Source organism: Passer montanus, unplaced genomic scaffold (genome assembly GCF_014805655.1).
Source record: "Passer montanus isolate IOZ18808 unplaced genomic scaffold, ASM1480565v1 scaffold53, whole genome shotgun sequence".
Taxonomy (NCBI): Eukaryota; Metazoa; Chordata; class Aves; order Passeriformes; family Passeridae; genus Passer; species Passer montanus.
This window is the reverse complement of record NW_024370263.1, coordinates 5,716,177-5,738,240: the sequence shown is the minus strand read 5'-3', so window position 1 is coordinate 5,738,240 and position 22,064 is coordinate 5,716,177. Positions and strand designations below refer to the sequence as shown.

General features: G+C 53.1%; 3 protein-coding genes across 4 annotated transcripts in view; 2 read left to right on the top strand and 1 right to left on the bottom strand.

Annotated features, from left to right (window-relative positions):
• SETD1B (SET domain containing 1B, histone lysine methyltransferase) overlaps positions 1-10,140 on the top strand; it is a 47,645-nt gene extending 37,505 nt beyond the window's left edge. The window contains exons 13-18 of one of the 2 annotated variants that reach the window (XM_039724793.1): positions 749-2,302; positions 3,610-3,776; positions 4,023-4,154; positions 4,256-4,375; positions 4,717-4,854; positions 5,559-10,140. In XM_039724793.1, the coding sequence (XP_039580727.1) occupies positions 749-2,302; positions 3,610-3,776; positions 4,023-4,154; positions 4,256-4,375; positions 4,717-4,854; positions 5,559-5,732 (2,285 nt within the window). In that variant the 3' untranslated portion in view covers positions 5,733-10,140. Of the gene's footprint in view, positions 1-748; positions 2,303-3,526; positions 3,777-4,022; positions 4,155-4,255; positions 4,376-4,716; positions 4,855-5,558 lie in introns of those variants that run through there. The other variant, XM_039724794.1, reaches the window with a different exon arrangement.
• Positions 10,141-11,367: 1,227 nt separating this feature from the next.
• Positions 11,368-17,299, bottom strand: HPD (4-hydroxyphenylpyruvate dioxygenase). Its single transcript, XM_039724795.1, has 14 exons — positions 17,168-17,299; positions 16,923-16,949; positions 16,134-16,196; positions 14,836-14,940; positions 14,674-14,716; positions 14,511-14,593; positions 14,291-14,380; positions 14,097-14,200; positions 13,863-13,940; positions 13,548-13,710; positions 13,147-13,218; positions 12,315-12,437; positions 12,073-12,189; positions 11,368-11,988 (listed from the first exon to the last, which is right to left on the bottom strand). Exons 1-14 carry the CDS (start codon positions 17,168-17,170, stop codon positions 11,878-11,880), a joined length of 1,182 nt encoding a protein of 393 aa, XP_039580729.1. The 5' UTR covers positions 17,171-17,299; the 3' UTR covers positions 11,368-11,877.
• Positions 17,300-18,217: 918 nt separating this feature from the next.
• PSMD9 (proteasome 26S subunit, non-ATPase 9) lies at positions 18,218-22,061 on the top strand. Its single transcript, XM_039724721.1, has 6 exons — positions 18,218-18,376; positions 18,459-18,561; positions 19,377-19,570; positions 20,129-20,230; positions 20,734-20,822; positions 21,123-22,061. The coding sequence occupies exons 1-6, from the start codon at positions 18,263-18,265 to the stop codon at positions 21,148-21,150; spliced, it is 630 nt and encodes a 209-aa protein (XP_039580655.1). The 5' UTR covers positions 18,218-18,262; the 3' UTR covers positions 21,151-22,061.
• Positions 22,062-22,064: the final 3 nt, after the last annotated feature.

The following is a 22,064-nucleotide window of genomic DNA, read 5'->3' as shown; positions in this document are numbered from 1 at the left end:
TCAGACCCTTCTCCAGCAGCCCTGGTTTGTTCAGCACAAATGGGGAATGCCTCCCTTCCAACTCTCCAGGCATTTTCACCTCCTTTCATTCTCCCACTTGAAAATGTTATTTTGAGCTGCCTAACGAGATTCACCGTTGATTCCTTTTGGACCTGGCCCTAAGTGGGTAAATAAACTCCAGACAAATGAGGCTGCTGCAGGGAGAGCAGCATATAAATTGCCTCATTGATACCATCTGAGTGTGTCCACATTCATTACAAGGGCTTCCCATTTGCTTCATGTGTTGTTCAGGAGTGTTCTGCTATTCCCTTCACCATTCCCTCCTTGGAGAGCTGAGGGTGCTCCTTGGCCTGCAATTAGTTTAGTTCCCACATTAGGAAAGGTGATAGCTCTGGGCTCTGACAGCTCTCCTCCAAAGTCCTCACCCCACAATCCTCTCATTCCTTTAATGTCTGTACAAAAGGTTGTCAGGGCTTTTGAAAGCAGAGAAGCCTTCGTTCTGGTCTGTGTCGTAGTTAATCCTCAAATTAATAGTGTGGGTTTTTTATGGTCCATTAGGAAAGTGTGTGGTAGTGTCTAATTACTCTACACTCTGTGCCTCCAAAATGTAAGGCACTGGAGTTTTAAAGCCTCACAGTGGAATTGAGCTGTTCTTTAATTGTGGCATTTTAAACATGTCTTTACTAACAAGTGGCAAGTAGCCAAGTGGAGGCAAAGCTCCTGATTGTCCTTTCTGTTCCCCTTTCAGAGGAGGAGCCCGAACCCACTTCCATGCTGGAGCCAGAGGTGCAGGAAGGTCCAAAGCCTGAATCTCAAGATGAGGAGGCATCTCTCTGTATCTCTGCTCCAGGGGGAGTCTTTGGGGAACCTCTGCCCAGCAAAAGCAGCTTCTTTGGCAAGCCTGAGGAGAGCAGCTTGGAAGCCAGAGTGAAAGCCAAGCCTCTGCCGGCAGCGGAGGAGGACGAGCGGCTGCCGCGCACGCCCGGCCGGGAGGTGATGATCCAGGAGACTGAGACCCTCCTGCTGCCAGCCCACAAGGTGCCATCCTCCATGCTTCCCCTGCCATCCACTCCCGGCAAGGAAGAGTCTTTAGTCCCTCCAGAAAAGTTCCCTGAACAATTAATGGTGACCAAAACATCCGTGGAAGAGGAGATTCCCAGGACTCCCGGGCGGGACATGTTGGCCAAGTCTTCGCACCCCCTCGCGAAGTCGCAGAGCACGGACACTGTTCCAGCCACGCCAGGAAGTGATGCTCCCCTTACAGGAAGCAGCTTGACCCTCAGTTCCCCTCAAGTCCCAGGGAGCCCCTTTTCCTACCCATCCCAATCTCCTGGCATTAATAGTGGCATTCCTCGGACTCCTGGGAGAGATTTCAATTTCACGCCTACTTTCCCAGAGGCTGGTGCTACCATTCCTTGCCTTCTGCCTGGCAAGAAACAGTCAGAGGATGAGCTAGAAGAGAAAACCTTTAAAGAGCCTCTTGGTGCTTCCCTTACGATCAGCATGAACAGTGTTCCTTCCCCTATCCCCTTTGCCAGCCCCCCTCAAGCAGATTTCCACATGGACATGGGTTTGCCACCTGATGAGCCAATACCTGTAGCAGCCCTGCCGTGCATGCATGGAGATGGAAGAATGCCTATCGAGGAATGCAGGGCAGAAATAAAACCTGGTTTGCTCTCCCCAGAAGTACCCCCTGGGGCTTCTATTCTTCCTCCCCCACCACCACCTTCTGTTCTTCCCAAAAGGAGGCCGGGTCGGCCGAGGCGGTCCCCACCTTCTGTCCTCTCGCTGGATGTGTACTCGGGTAAAACCATAGAACCTCCTCCCATGCCAGTGGCCTTGGTGGAAGGTGCTGTGGGCAAGGAGCTGTTGAGTGGACATCCTGATGCCTACTATGGACTGAAAGACCCTGAAGCCGTCCCCCTGGACTTCAGGAATGACGGTTTCCACGAGAAAATAGCAGCTGAGACAGTTGCAGAGAAACTGCCATTCAAGGAACTGGAGAACCAGTGGAATGAGGACATCAAGGAAGAAGAAGCTCACGCCAAGCCCAAACGGCAGTGGCGGAGGCAGAAGAAGCCATCTGAGGAGCTGCCAGTGATCCCTTCCCCCGAGTACTCCCCGCCCCGGCCGCAGTTCAGGCCGCGCTCCGAGTTTGAGGAGATGACCATTCTGTATGACATCTGGAACGGGGGCATAGACGAGGAGGACATCAAATTCATGTGCATCACCTACGACCGCTTGTTGCAGCAGGACAATGGTATGGACTGGCTCAATGACACCCTCTGGGTTTTCCATCCTTATATCCTTTCTCACTGTGTTGGCAGCACGTGTGAGATGCACGAGAAGTTGGTGGGAGAAGCAGTTGCTTACAGGAATAGAGATTGCTTGGATGAGCAGGGAATTTTAGACTGTTTCATTCTCTGAAGGTGCAATACAAAAATACTGCAGAAGTATTTTTGGCGCTCAGCTGGTCCTGCTGCACGTTCAGTCTGGAAGTGCAGGGACAGTCTGTAGGCACCTCTTCTGGGGAGGTTTCCTTCCTAGTTTGAGAAGCTTCTGTCTGCGTGTAACCAGAATTTTTTTCCAGCTTCCCTGTGGAATTTCTAGTCTGCACATACAGAGCTTTCACTTGGAGCTAAAGCTTGCTGTAAAAATAATCTCACCATCTGTGCCCAAAACAATGAGTTAGTGCTTCTGGCAGCTTTGAGTTGCTTTGAGGTTGAAATACTGATAAAATCAGTGCTTTCTAAGTGGCACATCAGGGCTCTGTGTGTGTGCAGCCACCAGTAGTGTTCTCCAGAGCAGAGCCTAAAAACCTCAGGACTCTCCAGTACTTTTTTCAGGAAGGATGTACAGGTTTATGTGTTGAAGAAGATAAACACACCACCTTGTGTGTTGCTAGAGATTGTGAAGTTCAGATATCTTCATCCCTTGCTTCCTGCAAGACAGGAAAGCAAAACCAAAAAAGCCCAAACACCTAAAGCAGTCAGTGATAACTAACAAAACCCATAGTGAAAATAAATCTTTCCCTCTTGATAAGGATTATGTTGTAACAGCAAAATTATGTTCACTTTTTAAGCCACTTCCAAATCACCTTGAGTTCATTGTGTGTTACAGTGCATGACAAGTGTGAGAGTACCTGCAGGCTCACCTGCTTTGCAGCCAACCCTCAGCACTCTGGTTTTGAGGCTGTCACCTGTTGATTTTTATGGTCCCTCTGCTTCACTTTTTTGGTGTCAAGGATACATTTTCCCTCACAGGAAGCATTTTTGGGTCAGTCTCTATTGTTGTAGCCTTTGTGGTTGTGTCTGTGGGGTGAGCTGGCAGCAGTGGAGCTCCACTGTCCTTCCAGGAGCCAAAGCCCTGCAGGTGCCTTCCAACCAGAAGGTTTGTGATGTGTGTCTGCAGGAGCTGATTTCCCAAGGCTGCTGAGAGCAGCATCTCTCCAAGGCCTTTGGGCTGAGCAGCATCTCCGTAATGATGTTATCTTTTGCAACCCCACAAAACCTTCCTCATTTTCCAGGCTCCTGGTGTTAGCTCCATGCAGCTGTAGCAAGTTTAGTCTGATATCCACGTCTGGCTGTGTTTCTCCTTAACCTCTTGCACCTACCAGCTTTTCTACCCCCAAGAAGAAGAAGCGGGATGACGGGATGCGGGAGCACGTGACGGGCTGCGCACGGAGCGAAGGCTATTACAAAATTGATAAGAAGGACAAACTCAAATACCTCAACAATAGCCGAGCTTTTGCAGAGGAGCCTCCAGCTGACACACAGGTGAGGAATCCAGAGTGCCAGCTGGGAATGGATTTGGTTTGACACTGTCACACACAGTAGGTGCTTCCTGCCTTTTGGCAGGGAGGGAGAGGGAGCTGTGTGTCTCCTTGGTTGTCCTGGGGTTGCGTGGGAAGTGCTAATGTTTGATGTCAGGCGTTCTGTGCTGATGTGTTGGAGCACAAGGGGCTGCTCACAGGGAGCCTGCAGGGTGCTGGCTCAGCTTTGATCACCCATTTGTCCTCTCAGGGTATGAGCATCCCTGCCCAACCTCACGCTTCCACCCGGGCTGGTTCCGAGAGGCGCTCAGAGCAGCGCAGGCTCCTCTCCTCCTTCACGGGCAGCTGCGACAGCGACCTGCTCAAGTTCAACCAGCTCAAGGTAGATCCCCCTGCTGCAGATTCTGGACCCACAGACATCCTGTCCTGTTCTGTGCTGTGGCTAATTCAGGGTTGGGGTTTTGGGGTGTTTTCTTCGTGCAGTTCCGGAAGAAAAAACTAAAATTCTGCAAGAGCCACATTCACGACTGGGGCCTTTTTGCTATGGAGCCCATTGCAGCTGATGAGATGGTGATAGAGTACGTGGGTCAGAACATCAGGCAGGTAAGCTGTGGCTGAAATCTGGGCAAAACCCAGCCCTGGAAGAAGCCCTTGAGTGTGACAGTGAAAGTTGGAGTCCTGGGTTGGAGGTGTCAGCTCTGTGGGCTGGGCACAGGTTGGCATGGTTTGCAGGTACAAGGGTGGGAATTCCAACAATCCATGGAAAATGAGCACTCTGGAGAACCCTCTTAAGAAGCCCATCCTGAACTTCTGTGTTTCTGCTCTCTTGGGGTGATGGGGATCCTATAAAACCCCATTGCCTGGCACGAGCAGAGCTCAGGGAGCCTTGTGGAGGTGGGGTGGCTGCTCACAGGTCAGTGCCTGAGCCTGTGGGCTCTCTGCAGGTCATTGCTGACATGCGTGAGAAGCGATACGAGGATGAGGGCATTGGCAGCAGTTACATGTTCAGAGTGGACCACGACACCATCATCGATGCCACCAAGTGCGGGAACTTCGCCAGGTTCATCAACCACAGCTGCAATGTGAGTATGGTGCTCTCAGCTCTCTTTGTTCCCTGGCACCATGACAAACCCTCAGGCCCTGCCAGCCCTGATTGGGGTGCTCAGAGGTGGCAGGGGGTCACAGGGTTGGGATTAAATGTTCATGAGCCACAGCAGATCAGAGCAGGGTCTAAAGTAGTGTAAAGAGGATGGAGAGACCTGAGGAATGAAACATGCAGGGAGCCTGAGTGCACTCAAGAGCCCTTCTGGCTGTCTCAGGAGACCCCTATGGACACTGAGGAAGCAATTCTAACAAATATTTCCTTAAAACATACCAAATTTCAGCTGTGGGAACAGTCTCCTTCTAGTGTCTGCATGGGAAATTATTCCCTGCTGTTTCCCCCTCTGCTCTGTGCTGCAGTCTGCACTCAGACTTGCCTGCCTGGCCAAATTGTTAAGCACTGAGCTTCTCTTAGCCTGTGACAAAATTGATGGAGTTTCATCCAGGCTCTTTTGCTCCACAAATGACCAGAATGTGGATATTTTGGAGCAGCACAAGGAGGGCTGCTGTGTTTTCTGGCGTCACGCCGCCCTGCCTAGGCTTGCCCTAAGTCCAGGCTCTGAAAGCATGGCTGGGGCTGTCTCGGGAAAGGACTGCCCTGTTTTATCTTGAAATAATTCTGTGGAGGCTGGGAAGCCCTGGCCCTCGGGAACCTACATCATCACCTGTTCTGTCACCCTTGCAGCCAAATTGTTATGCTAAAGTGATCACGGTGGAGTCTCAAAAGAAGATCGTTATCTACTCCAAGCAGCACATCAATGTGAACGAGGAAATTACCTACGACTACAAGTTTCCAATTGAGGATGTAAAAATCCCGTGTCTCTGTGGCTCTGAGAACTGCAGGGGAACCCTGAACTGAACTCGAGGTTTCTTGTCACACTTGCACCTTCGGCCATGTCAAAACTGTGGTAACCAGGTGTGGTTGCACTTTGCCAAAAAAAGAGGAAAAAAAAACCTACAGAAAAAGGAAGAAAAAAAATTTAAAAGCAAAAAAAATACTTACCAAAAAAAAAAAAAAGATGAAAAAGAGAAGAAAAGCAAGCAAGTTTCGCACTTCTGCCAGGATCATGAGTGAAAGCAAAAAGCGCACACGCTGACGAGGACTGTTCATGTTTCAGGTGCTTTTTCCTTTTCAGATCCAACACGCACACAAAAAGGTGGCTACCTTTTGTGGCATGGTCTATCTAAACACTAGCTTCTCTGTTCAGTCCCTGAAGTAATGCTCCATCATGGGATAATGGTACCTTTTTTTTAAATTGTTCTTCTAAGCCTTCATCGTTTCATAAATGCTGCTACCTTTTTCTCATCAGTTTTCGTTGGTTGAAAAAGACATTCAACGTTTAAATGTGAAGCAGAGACTGAAAATGCCATATAGGGTTTGTTGGGAGCTTGATTGGCTGAAATTGCACAGATTTCTCAGAGTAAGCTGTAAATAAATGTAAGGTTGATGTTACAGAGCAAGCCAGAGGCTTGAGGGTGGGTGAGTGAGTGTGTGTGTGTGTGTGCTTGGGGTGTGTGTGTGTGTGTGGAGATGTGTCCACTGTGAGACTGGAGCTGAGCTGTCCTGCCTTTTCCTTAGGGATGAGCCTGAGCAAGGCCCCTCAGCCAGACCCGGGGCAGAGTCAGGGCAGCCAGACCTCAGCTCCCCTCCTTGGGCTCCCCTCTCATTTTCTATGCCATGCTGGTCCATGGGGGATCAAAACCTCTGCAGCTGCACGTGAGAAACCCTTGGATACTTCAGTCACTGGGAAGAAGTGGGGTCAGCTGGGCAGCTGTAGCATTGTGTGGCCTTTGGAGTTCCCAATCCTTGGAGATGGCCTTGCCTTGCTTGCAGAAGAGGCTGAGATTGAGAGGAGAGCTCAGCCCCTGCTGAGAAATCCTGCCCTGCTTGCAAGCAAAGACCCACGTTTGTGGCAGGGCTTTCTTCCTGTGGGTGGGAAACAGGCTCATGTGACTTGTATTCATTTTTTCTCACTTTCATCTGCATATCCCTGCCCTTCCAGTGTTTTATGTGGAGTATTTGCTCTATCCTTGGATGTGGGAGATGCCTCCTGTGATAGGAGCAAGCTGTGCCCTGCTGCTCTCCTCCCTCTGTTACTCAGTAACTTGGCCAGGGGTGGTCCTGTCCCTCCAGAAAATCATGGTAGAAGTGTCCCTGAAAGCAATCCTGTTCCCCCCATCTATAGCATGGAAATTAATTGCTTCTCTAAATTTGGAAGGCATGTTTTAACATGATTTCTCAATATATTTTGTCCTTGTAGATGTGCTGAGGTGAAGGTTGCAGTTCTTCAAGAGGTTCCATTTAAAAATGGGACCAAACACCAAAAAAATAGTTCTTTGGATGAGATCTGGAAATGTTACACCACCATTCAGGTATAGACAGGATCAGTTTTTCAATTAGCATTGAATTTCTCCTGCTTTAAAAGCAGAGATTTGTTGTACTAAACCCTTTTTAATTGGCTTGTAAGGGGAAGTTGCAATGTCATTCTGAAATGGGAAGATTATCTGCATAACTAAACACCTTCTCCCCACAGAACAAATTGCACAGCTGTATTCCTGTATTCTTTCCAAACCTCCACAGAGGTGACAACCTTGCAAAAGAAGCTCCTGGAAGATTTTTCAGCTGTTCCGTGGAACTGCCAGGGCTGCACTGCAGCATGGAGCCTGTAATGTAGGTTAGACCTCTGCCTCTGGGTGTCTCCTGCAGACAAAAGGCCTGAGAGAGCAGGAACACAAAGTGCTGCAAGCTGCCTTAATACCACCTGTGTTTCTGTCTGGGGGCAAGCAAATTGTCTCTGAGATTGGACAGTCCATGATCCATCTCTGCTTTTGTTTCAGTTCTGTTTTGTTTCTCCTCTTTCTTCCTAAATCTCTCCAGCAAGTGGGTGTTGGTGACCCAGAACCCAAAATCATGAGAAGCACAAATTTCTGTCACTGGATGTTGGTTGGAACTGCAGTGATGGCATTTGGGAGTTAAACCAGCTGCTCAGTTTAGTTATTTTTTTTGAGATTCAATGTGTTGGCATCTCCACAGCTTGGAGACTTTGGCTTCCAAGGCTTTGGAAATGCACAGAAGTGTCCTGTGTGTCAGAACTGAAGCCCCTGTCCTTGGCCTTGTCCCTCTCTGCTCCATCAAACCAGTGCATCCATGGTGGAATTGTGGGGGTGAGCACACCCCACTGGCCCAGCCCTGTGTCCAGCACATCTGTGTGCTCTGGGTGGGATCAGCCCCTGCAGTTGGCCTTAATCCTTGGTGAGGAAGGTGGGGAGGAAGGTCACTGGCACCTTCAGGCCCTTCACCCTGTGTTTGGGGAGCACCAAAGGGATTTGGGTGCCAAAGACCATGAGCACCTAAATCACTTGGGTACTTCTGAAACTGCCTGTAATTCATCCCCTTTTAGGATCCCAGACAAATAATGGGAGTTTTTAGAGGAGCTGATCTCTCAGTGCTTCCCCAGGAAGAAGCAGAGCTGTTGTAGCTGCAGCACTTTGGAAAATCATCTTAGTCTGTTCTCAAAGCCAAACCTGAGACTTCTCTTGTTTCCCCCATAAATCCTGGCTGGCAGAGTCCTGCCTGGGAGGTGTTTTGTCTTGCACTGGGAAGCTGCCTGACCTCCAAACCAATCCCTTTGTGGTGAGGAGCCCCAGGCCTGGTGCAGTGATCCCACGGGTGCCTGTCCCTGCCAGGGGAGCCCTGCAGCCACAGCCCCTGTGCCCTGTGCTGGGCAGGATGGGCTGGGAGCAGGCAGGAGTTCTGTGGCTCACATTCAGCTCCCTGAGGAAGCACTGACAGGGATAACAGAGCCTCACCAGCTGCTGACAGGGACTGCAGTGCTTTTGGCCACTGGAAAACCCATCCCAAATTTACTGTCACTTCAATTTGAGCCCAAAACAAAAAAAGAGACAGACATTTACAGTGCTCCCTGCAAAATCCCATCTCCCTGGGAGGAATGACCCAAGAGAACAGAGCAAAATGATGGAAATAGAGTTTAAGCCTTTGGTTTGCAGCTGTGGGGGTGCAGGTGCCCCTGTGGATCCCCAGGACCCCTGGGGTTCACACTCCCAGGGTGGGCTGGAGGGCTGGGGCTCATCCTGCAGTTATTTATATTGTACAGAGCAGCTTGTTTCTACAAGGAAAGACAAAACAACCATCATTTTAAAACTCCTACAAATACAGTAGTTTCAGTTCTGGTTTTTGTGACCTTTTTTCAGGGATCATTTCAGTGCATTTCTGTACAAAATAAAAATTAAAGGAAAAAAAAGGATTTTGAAGTATAAAAAAATGCATTTTCTGTACATAGGCGAACTCAAGAATCTTCTCTTCAAACACTGTTTCTTGTAGAAACATGTTGAAATTTTTTTGCTGATTTCTTTGTACTTCAAGAGCATGTAAATAGTTTATTAAAAGTGACTATTGTAATTTGGAGTTCTTTTTAAACAGATTCCAGCTCTAAATCATGTCAAGATGGGGAGGAAGAAGGACTGAGTATAGCAAAGGAGCTGGTGGCATTTACAGCTTGTGTCAAGCTTTGTATAATGTAAATTCTGTATAAATACGGGGTTTTTTGTCAAATAAATAGATGCAATTAGAAGCATTAAGAAACTGAAGACAAAAAATTGCCAAGTCGAGGCTTCTTTTTTCCCCCCTCCCTCAGTCTGAAACCTAATGTGCAAAATCTATTTATTTCAAGCGAGGAAATGTGTACAGTCTAATAGACACCCTAAAATGTATTTAAGCAAATTAGCAACTGGATTTTTTCAGTTTAATATTTGTTTTGTTTTTATGAGTTTCCTCAATTGCCACTGTAGGATTTGTCCAAGTGCAAACACATCAAGAAGGACACTGTAAAACAATGGGGCAGTTTTGAAGCAAAGTGGAAGAACACCCAGCTCCCAGTTCTTGCAGTTTTCTGGTTTTAATTCCAGCGTGGAAATCAAGGGCCTCCTTTAAAAGTAGGCAGATCAAATTGTTTGCAATAAATTTAATTTTTTTTCCTAAGTTCCTTTAAAAAAACAACAACTCTGCTTTGAAGATTTAGGATTTCTGCTTTTTCTTTGGTTAAGCAAATTTATAAATTTAGGGATGTTTTGTGCATATAGAATCTGTCACCAGTATGTATCTTGTTTTGGAGAAAGTGTTTTTGTTGTGGATGTGTCATGCTGTATATATTTGTTCATATTTTTGTGAATTGAATACTATGTACCATTGTATTATAGTAACTTTTATAAAGCAAACCATAAATATACTGACTTTTCTTACAGAAAAATTATGTTGTGCTTAATATATTACCAGGAAGGCTCTTGGCTCTTGGAGCTGTGAGAGCTCAAGGAGGCAGAACAAGAAGAGTGTGAAGAACTGGTTTTCAGCAAAGTTCACTGAAAATATTAATTCTGGTGAGCAGGAAATGAATTTAAGCAACACTGTATTGCATGGAAGAAATATGTGAGTGACTCTAGTCTATAAACTTTAAGAAATGTCTCAGTATTAACAATGTTGACAGCCCTGGAGAGCTGAAGCAGAGCTCTCCTGACAGTGAACCAGGAGTCCCAAACATGTCCAACCTCAGGGTGAGGGGTCCCTGCCCCTCCTTCTCCCCTGATTGCTCTGATTTAATATCCTTTATTGATTTTTAATTTTATGGAGGCAAAATCCCTCAACCAGCAGGGGAGGGGTCAGTGATGTGTGAGGCTATTGTGGCCAGAGGCTCTTTGCTTTATTTCTTTTGAAATCAGTTTATTCAAATTGCCAGGAGATTATTCTTGTGGGTCCCTTCCAGGATATTCTGTGCTTGTTTGAAATCTGGATCAGTTTTGCTTCCTGGACCCAGAGAAGGGGCAGCTGCTCAGGTTTGGCCCATGTACCCCCCATGTACCCCCACAATGAGGAGCTGCTGCTGGGGGGGGTCATGGTGCCTCTCTGAGCTTTTATTCAAAAAGAAATACCTGGAGCAGGGACAAGGGGAATGGCTGATGGAGGAGGAGGAGGTGGAAGAGGCAGGACAGGGCTGCAGGACAGCCAAGCTGGGGGCTCAGCCAGCAGGGGCTGGGGACAGGACTGTCAGAGCCCAGGGCTCAGCAGGGCCTTGGGCTGCTCATGGGAGCTCCCATGCTGGGAAAAGGGAGCAGGGGGGGCTGTGCAGCAGGGGGAGACCCCAGGGGGTCCTTCAGCAGCTGGGCTGAGGGCTGGACAGGGGGTGCTGGAGCTGCAGCCCCTGGGAACACAGGGACTCCCCAGGCCAGGTCAAAAAGGGATTTATTGCCTTGGGGAGGAATTCCCCGTGCAAAGGACAGCACCAGAACAACACCCAGAGGGGACTTTGCACGTGGAGCCAGGATCTGAGCCAAGGAATTGCTGCCAATGCCAGCAATTACTGCTGGAAGCATGGGAGAAACCCCAACCCATCATTAATGCAGGAATTTACAGGTATTAGAGCAAGACTGTTGCCTTGGGAAGGCTGAAAAGTGTAAATACAATTAATTCTCATTCCAGAGTGTTGGAGCTACCCTAAAACCATGTTTATTCTCAGCAAATTCAAATTCAAGATTGAGTCTAAAAGCAATTAAACCAAAATCTTACAAAAGGAGACGTGCAGAGAGGAAAACGCCTCCGCGCTTTCGCAGCTTCCCGTGTAGCTAAAATTAAAACTTTGCATGGACCAAATGTGAGCACTCCCAGTTGTTTCTTCTGTCTTCCTCTGTAGCTGCGTGGCTTTGGCACATGCCTTGAATCTGCCCTTTGTGAAGAATTCCATGGTTTGGATCAGATTAAGTGCTTTTTGAGAGTGTGTTTGCTATTTCCCACGCCCATCTCCCAGGAGTCACCGAGGGGCAGTGCCAGGGCTGGGCTGGGAGAGGTGTTGGGTCCTTTCACATTGTCCAGCTTGGCAGTGGCTTCCCTGGCTTTGTGGCACTCGAGTCTGGGCTATTTACCAAAACAGGGGACATTTCCCAGTTCACTTGGGATTCAGCTCCTTGGGGATGAGGGCAGCACTTCCTGCCATCCCCTACATCCTCTTGGTCTCCCCGTTGGGCTCCAGCACTGTCAGGTTTCCTCTGGCATCCTGGTCCATTTCTATGGCTTCAAACAGAGACTTGAAGTTCCCAGCACCGAAGCCCTGCAGGGATGGCACCGTTAGGGACCAGGCCCTGGTGGCCCTGAGGGCTCGTGGCCAGGACCAGCAGGAGACCCTCAAACCAACCTGGTGGTTGTGCCTCTGGATCACCTCCAGAAACACCGTGGGTCTGTCTTGAACTGGCTTGGTGAAGATCTGGAGCAAGTAGCCTTTTTCATCAAAATCCACCAGGATTTTCAGCTCCTGGAGGAAAGAAATGAGGTGACAGCTCGAAGACCCACAGAGGAGCAGGTGGGGCTCTCTGTCACTCACAAAGCACTGAGGGAGCTGCTCCAGCCCTGGGCAGGCCTTTTCCCTCTCACACTCACCGCCAGCTTGTCAATGCTCTCCTTCACTTTGATTTTGGCAGTTTTGAGCCTCTCCCGCAGCACCTGGTAGTAGCTGGAGGGCACATCCATGAACTGCATGCCCCTCTGCTTCAGGTTGGTGATCTGCAAGGCAGGGGAGACCCAGCAGGGCTCAGTTTGGGAGGGGTTTGTGCCAGGAGCATTCCTGGCATGGGCAGTGTCAGGACAGAGGTGCTTTCCCATGGCATTGGCCAACCTCAAGAACCTGCCTCATCATTTCACTTTGGCACCAGGAATGGGCAGGCCCAAGATGTCCTCCCCAGGCACTGCAGAGAGCTGTGCAGGGATCATGTGTCCTGCTCTGACCTAACTTGATAGCTCTGGAGGCCCTTTGGTCTGGAGAGGAGCCCAAAGCTGGGTGCTCAGAGGCAGCTGGCTCAACCCAGACCTGCCCCTGCCCAGCTGAAGGTGGTGATGGGCTGTGGGGCTCAGCCAGCCTGGGCTGTGTCCCACCAGGCTCACTGCAAGGACAAAGGTGCCACCAAGGGCCCTGCAGACCCCAACTGCTTTAAGCTGGAGGGACAGGCAGCTCACAGATGCAGCAGGTCCCTTTGACTCCCTGGTTGTAAAACAACCACAGCACAAAGGCCATGAGCTCTGTGTCCTTGTACCCTGGCAGGGTCACAGTGCACCCTGTGATGGGCACCGTGCCCAGAGCCAGGGCAGGGGATCACAGGCCAGGGGCTCCCAGGCCAGGGGGTCTCAGGGCAGGAGATCACAGGGCAGGGGCTCCCAGGGCAGGGGCTCCCAGGGCAGGGGGTCCCAGGGCAGGGGGTCCCAGGGCTGCACTCACTGCTGAGATGATGTCAGGGGTGTTCAGGGCGATGTGCTGGACTCCGGCCCCTCCGTAGTAATCAATATATTCCTACAGGGAAAAGATGTCACCATGGTAAGTGACAGCACAGCTACAGCTCTGAAGGGATGGGTGTGGGCTTAAAAATATGCAGGCAAGATCAGCCCAGGGGCACCATGGAATGGCAAAGACACTGTTGATGAGATGGGGTAAGCTGGCTCTGCCCAGGAGCTCCCCCAGGGTTTGTCAGACCCGAGCAGAGCCAGGATTGCTCTCCAGCAGCCACCTCAGCACAGCAGGTCTGCTCTGGCTCCAGATCACTGGCACTTGGTCCCTGTTCCTTCACGGAGACCCCCTGGGAGTGGAGGCAGCACAGGGATCAACCACCAGCATGCACCCACCTGGATCTGGGATTTCTTCTTGCCAGGTGCTGGCTCATTGATGGGCATCTTGATGGTCTCCTCGTAGTTGGTGACCACGATGGAGCGCAGGGCGCTGAACTCGGTGTGCAGCTGCTTGTCATCCACTGACCAGAAGCGGTGGAAGAGCAGGTTCTTCTGGTACCTGCCCAGGGCACAAGGGGCACAGTGAAGCCCTCACTCCATCCCCACAGTAATGGAGCTCTGCTGTCTTCATCAGCCCTGGCAGCAGCAGTGAGAGCAGCAGAGCTGTGCTGCTGCTCCATCCCAGCTCCCAGCAGCTCTCCCCACCCTTACCAGTCTGCCACTGGGACCATCTGCAGGTCAGGCTGGTTCCCCACAACGTGATCGACAAAGCTGAGCTTGGTGCTTGGTCTGTGGGGGAAGACAAGGAGGGTCTCAGCCAGGCTCAGGGGTACCCACAGCCAGGGGGCTGCAGGCAAGGCAGTGGGGACCTGTCCAGCTCCTTGGGGATGTCCCACCAGAACACCCTGGCAAAGAGCCAGGCAGGAGCCTCTGGAAAGTACTCACAGCTTGGACAGCAGGGGGTCCTTGAAGAGGGGTGGGTGGTACCCAGGGAGGAACAGGCCCTTGTAGTTGAGCTTTTCTATCAAGGTGTGGGTGGTGTCACCATACTGTGAGGGGGGAAAGTGGTTGTGTTGGGCTGTGCTTGTGCAGGGGCCTCCCAGCTGCAGCCAGCTCCATGGCCCTGCCCTGCCACTCACCGTCTGGATCACTGCAAACTTCACCTTCCCAAATTTGTCCTGCTCCACCCAGGGCTCCTTCACCACCACAGCACCACGCTCCTTGGCTTTCTGGGCAGAAGGAGAGAGATCCTGTCCTGCCACAGCTCCCCTGGGCCAGGGGGAGACATCCCCAGGCCCTCCCTGCCTCCCCTCAGCGTTCTGGGGGGCTGTGGGAGGGGGTGGAGGGAGGGCTGCCCACCTGCACGATGAAGTCACAGTCCTCCACCTCGAAGGCGACGTCCTTCACCCCGTCCCCGTGCTTCACCAGGTGCTCCCCCATCTCTGCCCCAGGCAGGAACAGCCACAGGCATCAGCAGAACTGCTTTGGCCATTTCCCACCCCATGCCCCCAGTGACACCTACCCTCATTCCCTGGGTTCAGAGCGGATGAGAAAACAAACACGATCTGCCGAGGAAGAGGAGGAGAGGATGAAGAGCCACAGGTGATGGTTTTCATGGTGGGTTGGGCAGCACCCTCACGTCTGACACCACCTCCCCTTTCCCTGCCCTGCAGTGGCACCTCACCTTGTCCTGCTTGATGACATGTGACACCACCTCCCTGCTGCCGGTCTCCAGCCCCCTGTAGGCCAGCTCCTCGAAGCCCAGCTTGTTGCAGTAGTAGGATGCAGCCTGTGGGCAGAGTGGAAGAAGGAAGAGTCCCTCAGGCTGCAGCTGCAGTGCTGGTGGCCCACAGGCCATGGAGAACAGCCACCATGGCAGGTGCAAGTCACACTTGCCCTGTGTGTGTGTGAGAACAGGCAGCAGCTTCTCCGCCCCCTCCAGCAGCCCAGGGGGAGCAGAGGTAAGAAAAGGCCAGGACTGAGGAAAAAGCCCAAATTCAGTGGGAAGTGCTGCCTCCAGAACTTTCTGTGAGGGCTGCCATGGAGTAGGAGACATTTCTGCGTGTCCCCTGTTCTGCAAGGCTGGCTGGCAAGCAGCTCGGGTGTGGGGCACAGAGGTGTTTAAGTTGCCCGGGGCAAGGGATGGAGACCAGCTGCCTGAGCCCGTGCAGCTCCGCAGGCTGGTGACAAACATAGGCAAGAAAGGGCCAGGACTGAGGAAAAAGCCCAAATTCAGTGGGAAGTGCTGCCTCCAGAACTTTCTGTGAGGGCTGCCATGGAGTAGGAGACATTTCTGCGTGTCCCCTGTTCTGCAAGGCTGGCTGGCAAGCAGCTCGGGTGTGGGGCACAGAGGTGTTTAAGTTGCCCGGGGCAAGGGATGGAGACAGCTGCCTGAGCCCGTGCAGCTCCGCAGGCTGGTGGCCACAGCTGAGCCCGGCCACGTGCCCTGGGCCACATCCCACCCATGTCCCACCCCCGGCAGCCGCCCCTCGCCTTGCGCAAGAGCCACCAAGGCCACCGGCCCAGGGCCGGGCTTGGGGACACCGGCACACCCCGGCCAGGGGCTGCTGGGACGAGCCAACGCCCCCCGGGCAGCCAATGCCTGTCCCGGCACGGGAGGAGTCCCCTGGCATGGCTGTCCCCTGGCGTGGCTGTCCCCTGGCACTGCTGTCCCCTGGCACTGCTCTGGCATGGCTGTTCCCTGGCACTGCTCTGCCCCCTGGCACTGCTGTCCCCTGGTCGGCTGTCCCCTGGCACTGCTCTGTCCCCTGGCACTGCTGTCCCCTGGCATGGTTGTCCCCTGGCGTGGCTGTCCCCTGGCACTGCTGTCCCCTGGCACTGCTCTGGCATGGCTGTTCCCTGGCCCTGCTCTGCCCCCTGGCACTGCTGTCCCCTGGCACTGCTGTCCCCTGGCACTGCTCTTCCCCCTGGCACTGCTGTCCCCTGGCACTGCTGTCCCCTCACCCGTGTGAAGCCCCTCACCTGCTTGGCATTGCCGACCCAGAAGGTGATGGAGTGGAAGTGGATGAAGCGGCCTCGTTGGGGCTAAAAGGAAAGGAAAAGGGGCTGAGAGCTGCTGCTGCTGCATTTCCTGCAGCACTGCCCGGCTCTGGAGCAGGGGGAAGCAGCAGCTGGGACCCTGGAAATGCATCTCCTGCAAATGCATCTGGATTAACTGGGTGGAACTACCCCCACATGGAGATTTTTCCAAAGTGCTTTACAGCCCAGTCCCACAGGATCCTGCACTGCAGGAATGTACAGAGCACCAGTTTGGCTTTGCCCACAGCCACAGTCCCAGTTCTCCCAGTGCTCCCCACAAGTGGCCATCCCAGCGAGCTGCTCACCTGCAAACCTCGCTGTGTTAAACATTAATTCTTCCACAAAAGCTCTTACACAACCACCAGGGCCAGCACAGATCCCCTTTGCTCCGTTCCCCACCACGCCCAACCTGGCACAGGCCACCCAGCACTGGAAACACTTTAAAAGTGAAAAAGGAGGAAAAAATGCAGCATTTGGAAATAAATGTTGCATGGAATGAGGATTCTGCTTAAGGTTTGCCTTGCTGGGAAATAGCCATCATCTCCTGTTTGTCACTCTCCTCCCAAACCAAAAACTTCAGTGATTAACACTAATTTACCACAAGGATCTTGTGTGGCCCAGAGCAGTTTTACTTCTCATTTCAACAGGTAATCAAGGAATTGACATAATCTGCAGGAGCGTGCCCGATGTTTCACGCCAGGCAGAGGGGCAGGACAGGGACACAACTCTTACCTTTTCCCCCTTGTCTGTGTAGGACGTCTGAAAGAGAAGGAGAAAGGAGAGACATTAGTGGGACAGGCAGGCACAGCAGCCCCAGGGAGCTGAACCCACAGGCCAGGCTGTGAGAGCAGCTCTGCTCTGCCACGTCCAGCTCAGTCACTGGAAAATCCAAATTCAAGCAGAGCTTAAATCTCCAAAAGTGTCCCGTGCCACGGAGCCCCGGGTGCCTGAGCTAATTCCCATCTGGTGCCCCTCACCATTCCCGCGGCCTGGCGATGTGATGGGAGCAGAGAGAGGGCGAGCACGGGGGGGCTTTCAATATAACGGGGCCGGAGGCTCCTCCCGGCCCCACCTCTCCCGCCGCCAACCCGGGGGTGTGTTTGGTCTGCCCCGAGCGGGGGTGGCTGTCACCGGGGCCGTGTCACCAGCGCTGGCGGTGCCGCACGTGAGGCTCTGCGGGGCGGGGACCCTGCTGGCCCCGCAGCCCAGTCCCTGCCCCGTGTGTGGCACAGGTCACCGGGGGTGACGCAGTTTGGGCAGCACGTCCCCCGGCCCGCCCGCTGCCCCTGGGGACATTGCCCCCGCGCTGGGGACGTGAGCCAGGGCAGCTGCAGAGCCCAGCTGGGTGTGAGGGGGTGTTGGGCACAGGGACACAAAAGGTGGGACAGCAGCAGGAGGGGGCAAGAGCTGGCCCTGCCAGGGGGACAGCAGGGCACAAACTCCACCGGACTGGCAGTGGTGGGAAGCTGCAGAACCAGCGAGGCCACAGAGGATGAGCACAGGGGGCTTGGGTGGGTGCCAGTGGCACGGAGGACACGGTGGGGGTCTCGTGGTGGGGCTGTCCCCTGCTGCCACACCGCCATGGGGACATGGATGCCATGCAGCACCCGGAAAATGTGCGGGGCCACAGGCTGGAGAGGGGCCAGCAGCGGGGACAGGGACACAACACCCAGAGGTGGTGACACCGCTGTGCTACTGCGTGTCAGCATCAAAGCTGTGTGTCACCGATGGTGACACCGCTGTGTCGCCATCAGAGCCGCCCCATGGCACCACCACAGCGGTGTGACCCAGAGACGGTGACACCGCTGGGCCACCCCATGCCAGCGCCACAGCGGCGTGCCGCGGGGGCAGTGACGCAGCTGCGCCACCCCGCTACTGCCACTCCGTGTCACCGGTGTGTCACCGGTGTGTCACTCCGCTATTGTCGCCTCCGTGTCACCGCCGCACGGCCCCGCCCCCGGCGGGCCAGGCCCCGCCCCCGGGTTCGCAGGCCCCGCCCCCGGGTTCACAGGCCCCGCCCCCCGCCGTCCCGGCCCCGCCCCCGCCGTCCCGGCTCCCGTCCGGCCGCGGCCATGGCGGAGCCCGGCGGGGCCCGTCCCGTCACCGTCAGCGATGTGCAGCAGCTGGTGCGGCGCAAGGACGAGATCGAGGCGCAGATCAAAGCGTGCTACGAGCTGCTGGAGGGGGTCGGTGCCCGGGCAGGGCCGGGGGGCGCCGTGCGGGCCCGCGGGCCCGGCCTCCTCCCAACCGCCGCCTCTTCCCTCACAGCAAAAGGGCGTCGGGATGCACGAGCCGCTGGTGGACGCCGAGGGCTTCCCCCGCTCCGACATCGACCTGTACCAAGTGCGCACCGCCCGGCACAACATCATCTGTGAGCGGGGAGCGGGAACCGGGCGGGGGCGCCTTTCCCGGGCCGGGCCGCGCCCGCATCCCGCGGGATGAGCCAGCGAAACCGGGATTGCGGGGCGAGCGCGGGGAGCGGACCCGCGGAGCCGCTGGGCTCTCGAACCCCCCTGGCCCTCGCTGTGATTTCTCACCTTTCTGAACCCCCCTGGCCCTCGCTGTGATTCCTCATCTCTCTGAGCCCCCCTGGCCCCCGTTGAGGTTGCTCAGAGCCGGAGCCCGGGGCTGCCCTGAGCCCGTTCCCCGCTGGCTCTGCCCAGGGCTCGGAGCTGCCGCCCGGGCCGGGTCAGTAAAATGCTTTTGAACACGTGTTGCTGCAGCGGCGCTGAAATTCTGCCACTGCTGCGGAGCCATTTGGGACCTGTGAAACACAACAAAGCCTTTCTGTGCTGTTTGTAGAATAAAATTTGGGTAGGAAACAGCTTGGCATTTATTCCATCCCAGGCTTTCCCAGTGCCCTGACTTTCAGGATGGGTACATACGTAACAGCAGGTGACTTAATGGAAAGAAGCCTTAAGCTGCTCACTGAGTGCTAAGGGATCATGGGCCTCCCAGCCCTTCTGCCTTTGCATGTTTACCAAAATTTGTAGGGTGGTTTTCTCTGACTTTTACTGATAAACATCTGCCGGGCTGGCACCAGGCCCCAGCAGATAGAGCAGAGGTTCCTGCTGAGACCAGAGACAGCCAGGGCACTGCTCTGCGTGGCTGCAGGGGGGAGCAGGTGCTGGGAGCCCTTTGGGGAAGCCTCTCCAGCTCCCTGTGTGCTCATGGTGTCACCCACAGGTTTGCAGAATGACCACAAGGCGCTGATGAAGCAGGTGGAGGAAGCTCTGCACAAGCTGCACGCCCGGGAGAAGGAGAAGCACGCCAGGGATGAGGCAGAGGCCTTGGCCGAGGCCATGAGCCAGAGGCAGAGCCTGCCCCAGGCCTTTGCCAAAGTGAACTCCGTGACCCCGGGCTCTCCTGCCAGCGTCTCGGTGCGTGGGGCACAGCTCGTGGGGAAGGCTCTGGCTGGAGCCAGACAGCTCATGGCTCCCTCTGCCTCGTGTTAATGAGTGGGAATAAGCTGGGGCCTTGATTAGGGTGTCAGCCCCTCCTTGTTATCACATTGGGATGTCCTGTGAAGGGGCTGGTCACTGTACAGGGGTGAGATGGGTGTTCCCTGAGCTGGTCACTGTACAGAGATGGGTGTTCCCTGAGCTGTCTTTTCGTCACGTTGGGATGTCCTGTGCAGGGGCTGGTCACTGTACACTGTACATTTCACCAAATGGGTGTTCCCTGAGCTGTATCCTGGCACCACACAGCTCCTTCCACACCTCACTGGCCATTCCAGCCTCAGTGTTTCTCTTCCCATGAAACAGAACAGAGGAATGAGCACTTACCTCTCGCTGTGGCTGTGGTGATGTTCACTGCCCTGAGTGTGAGCGGTGTTGTAGCACATCTCTCTCCCTGTGGCTGGGTGAAGGGTGATGCTCCTGTGATATTCCCTGTCTTTGGAGAATGCAGATGCTCATCTCTCTTCTATCTCTGTCCAGGGACTTCAAGTTGATGATGAGATTGTGGAGTTTGGATCTGTCAATGCAAACAACTTCCAGAACCTGCAGAACATTGCCACGGTGGTGCAGCACAGCGAGGGGGTGAGCTCATTCCTGCTGTGACTGCATTCTCTTGCCTGTCTCTGTTAGCCACAGCTTTTTCCATGGAACTTGGATCTCTGGAATCATCATTTCCATGTCAGCAGCAGTGTCAGATTCAGTCTGTGCAGTTAGTTGTAGCCTTGTTCTCTCACAGCACTGAGCCATTTGCTGATGAAGGGAGGAGCTGAGAGCTGTGATCATCACGTTGTTTGTTCTCCCTGGGGACTCCCTGCAGCAGCACGGCTGTGCCACCCTCGTGGCCTGGCCAGAGAAGCTGCCACAACCATTAAGTGCTTGGTGGTGAAAGTGAGGGATCTCTGGAGATGACTTCACACAAAACACTCCATTCTTTCAGCTACAGCCACAGGAGTGGGAGTGGGCACTGCTGCACAACAGTTCCTTGGGCTTAATGTTCTTCGTGTGCTTCAGCAAAAGAAGGGAGTTGACTTTGTGATGGAAAAGTGAAATATTTTGGTTATTTTTTTATTTTTCCCCTCTTTCAGAGACCCCTGAGCGTGACTGTGATCCGTGGTGGCAGAAGGGTGCACGTGGGGCTGACTCCAAAGCGCTGGGCCGGGAAGGGCCTCCTGGGGTGAGCTACTGTTTCACTTGCTGGAGGGAAGAGGCTTTCAGCAGCTCAGGGCACATTTCCTGAGCAGGCCAGCCCTGGTTGTGTCACTGCCCACTGTGACAGACCTCACGGGTGGGCAGCAGGGAGCTGGAGGCTGTTGCTTCTGCACAGGGATACAGGGAGTCGAGTTCCATCAATGATGGCTGGTTTGTCTGCTAAACCAGTGGAGGAGGGTTGTGCTGGGTCTGAGCCATGTCAGGTCTTCCCTGCCTGTTTGAGAAATGAAAATTTAATATTTCCTCCTACCCTCTTCTTTTTCAGCTGCAATATCATTCCTTTACAAAGATGACCATGGCTGGGAGAACAATAAAGCTGAAGCTTGTGCCTGCTTTCTGGACTCTGATCTGGTTTGAAAACTTCCCTACGTGGTGTTGCTCTGGTGCCTGAAGGGTTCTGGCAGAGTTCTGCAGTTCAGAATTGCACTGGTTGTCAGGAGGAACCTGCAGAGCTGCAAGATGTGACTTCTCATCTCTTCCACTTGTATCAATTTAGCATAAGGCTCTAGAGAGACCCAAATCTCACTTGATACATGCTCCAAAGAGGTTGAAATGCTCTTTTTTGGTGATAGCAGAGCATTCCTTTTTTCTCCCCTTTAAAACTCCTCACTGAATATCATGTAATATATGCTAAAAAGTCCTAGAGCACTTTTTGATGCCTGTCATAGTAGATGACAGGCAAGAGATATGCAAGTTTGATACTTCATCTTCCCCATGTTGCCACAACTTTTAAAGTCGGTGAACATACTGAAAGGATTTTTGAAATGCCCAGTTATTTTAACACAATGAGGTAAAGAATAGGGGTTATAATTCTACTTTTGGAACTTCTAGTAGTTTATGTAGTCATGATAAAAGCACTCCTAATCTGGCTTCTCTCTATTTTCTTTTATTTTTTTAAAAATTTGTTTATTTACAGGAGTTGATTTTGGGGTGTTTCCTGGTTCCAGCCAGGACGGGGTTTACTTTCTTGTGCCTCCCATTCTCCTCTCCACCCTGCTGCAGGAGCAGTGGGGGGAGTGGGTGGGTGGCACATGGTCTGGGGTGTTTTCAGTGGGAACAGTAAATTGGGGAATACCATTCCTAAACCACCACAGGTGCATAAACTGTTGGAAGGGATTCTGGGAATGACTGGTTTGTTTAAAGCTTATTTCCAGTTGAATTTCAAAATAGTCTCCCAAAACAATAAAACTGAGTATTGCCTCTCTCT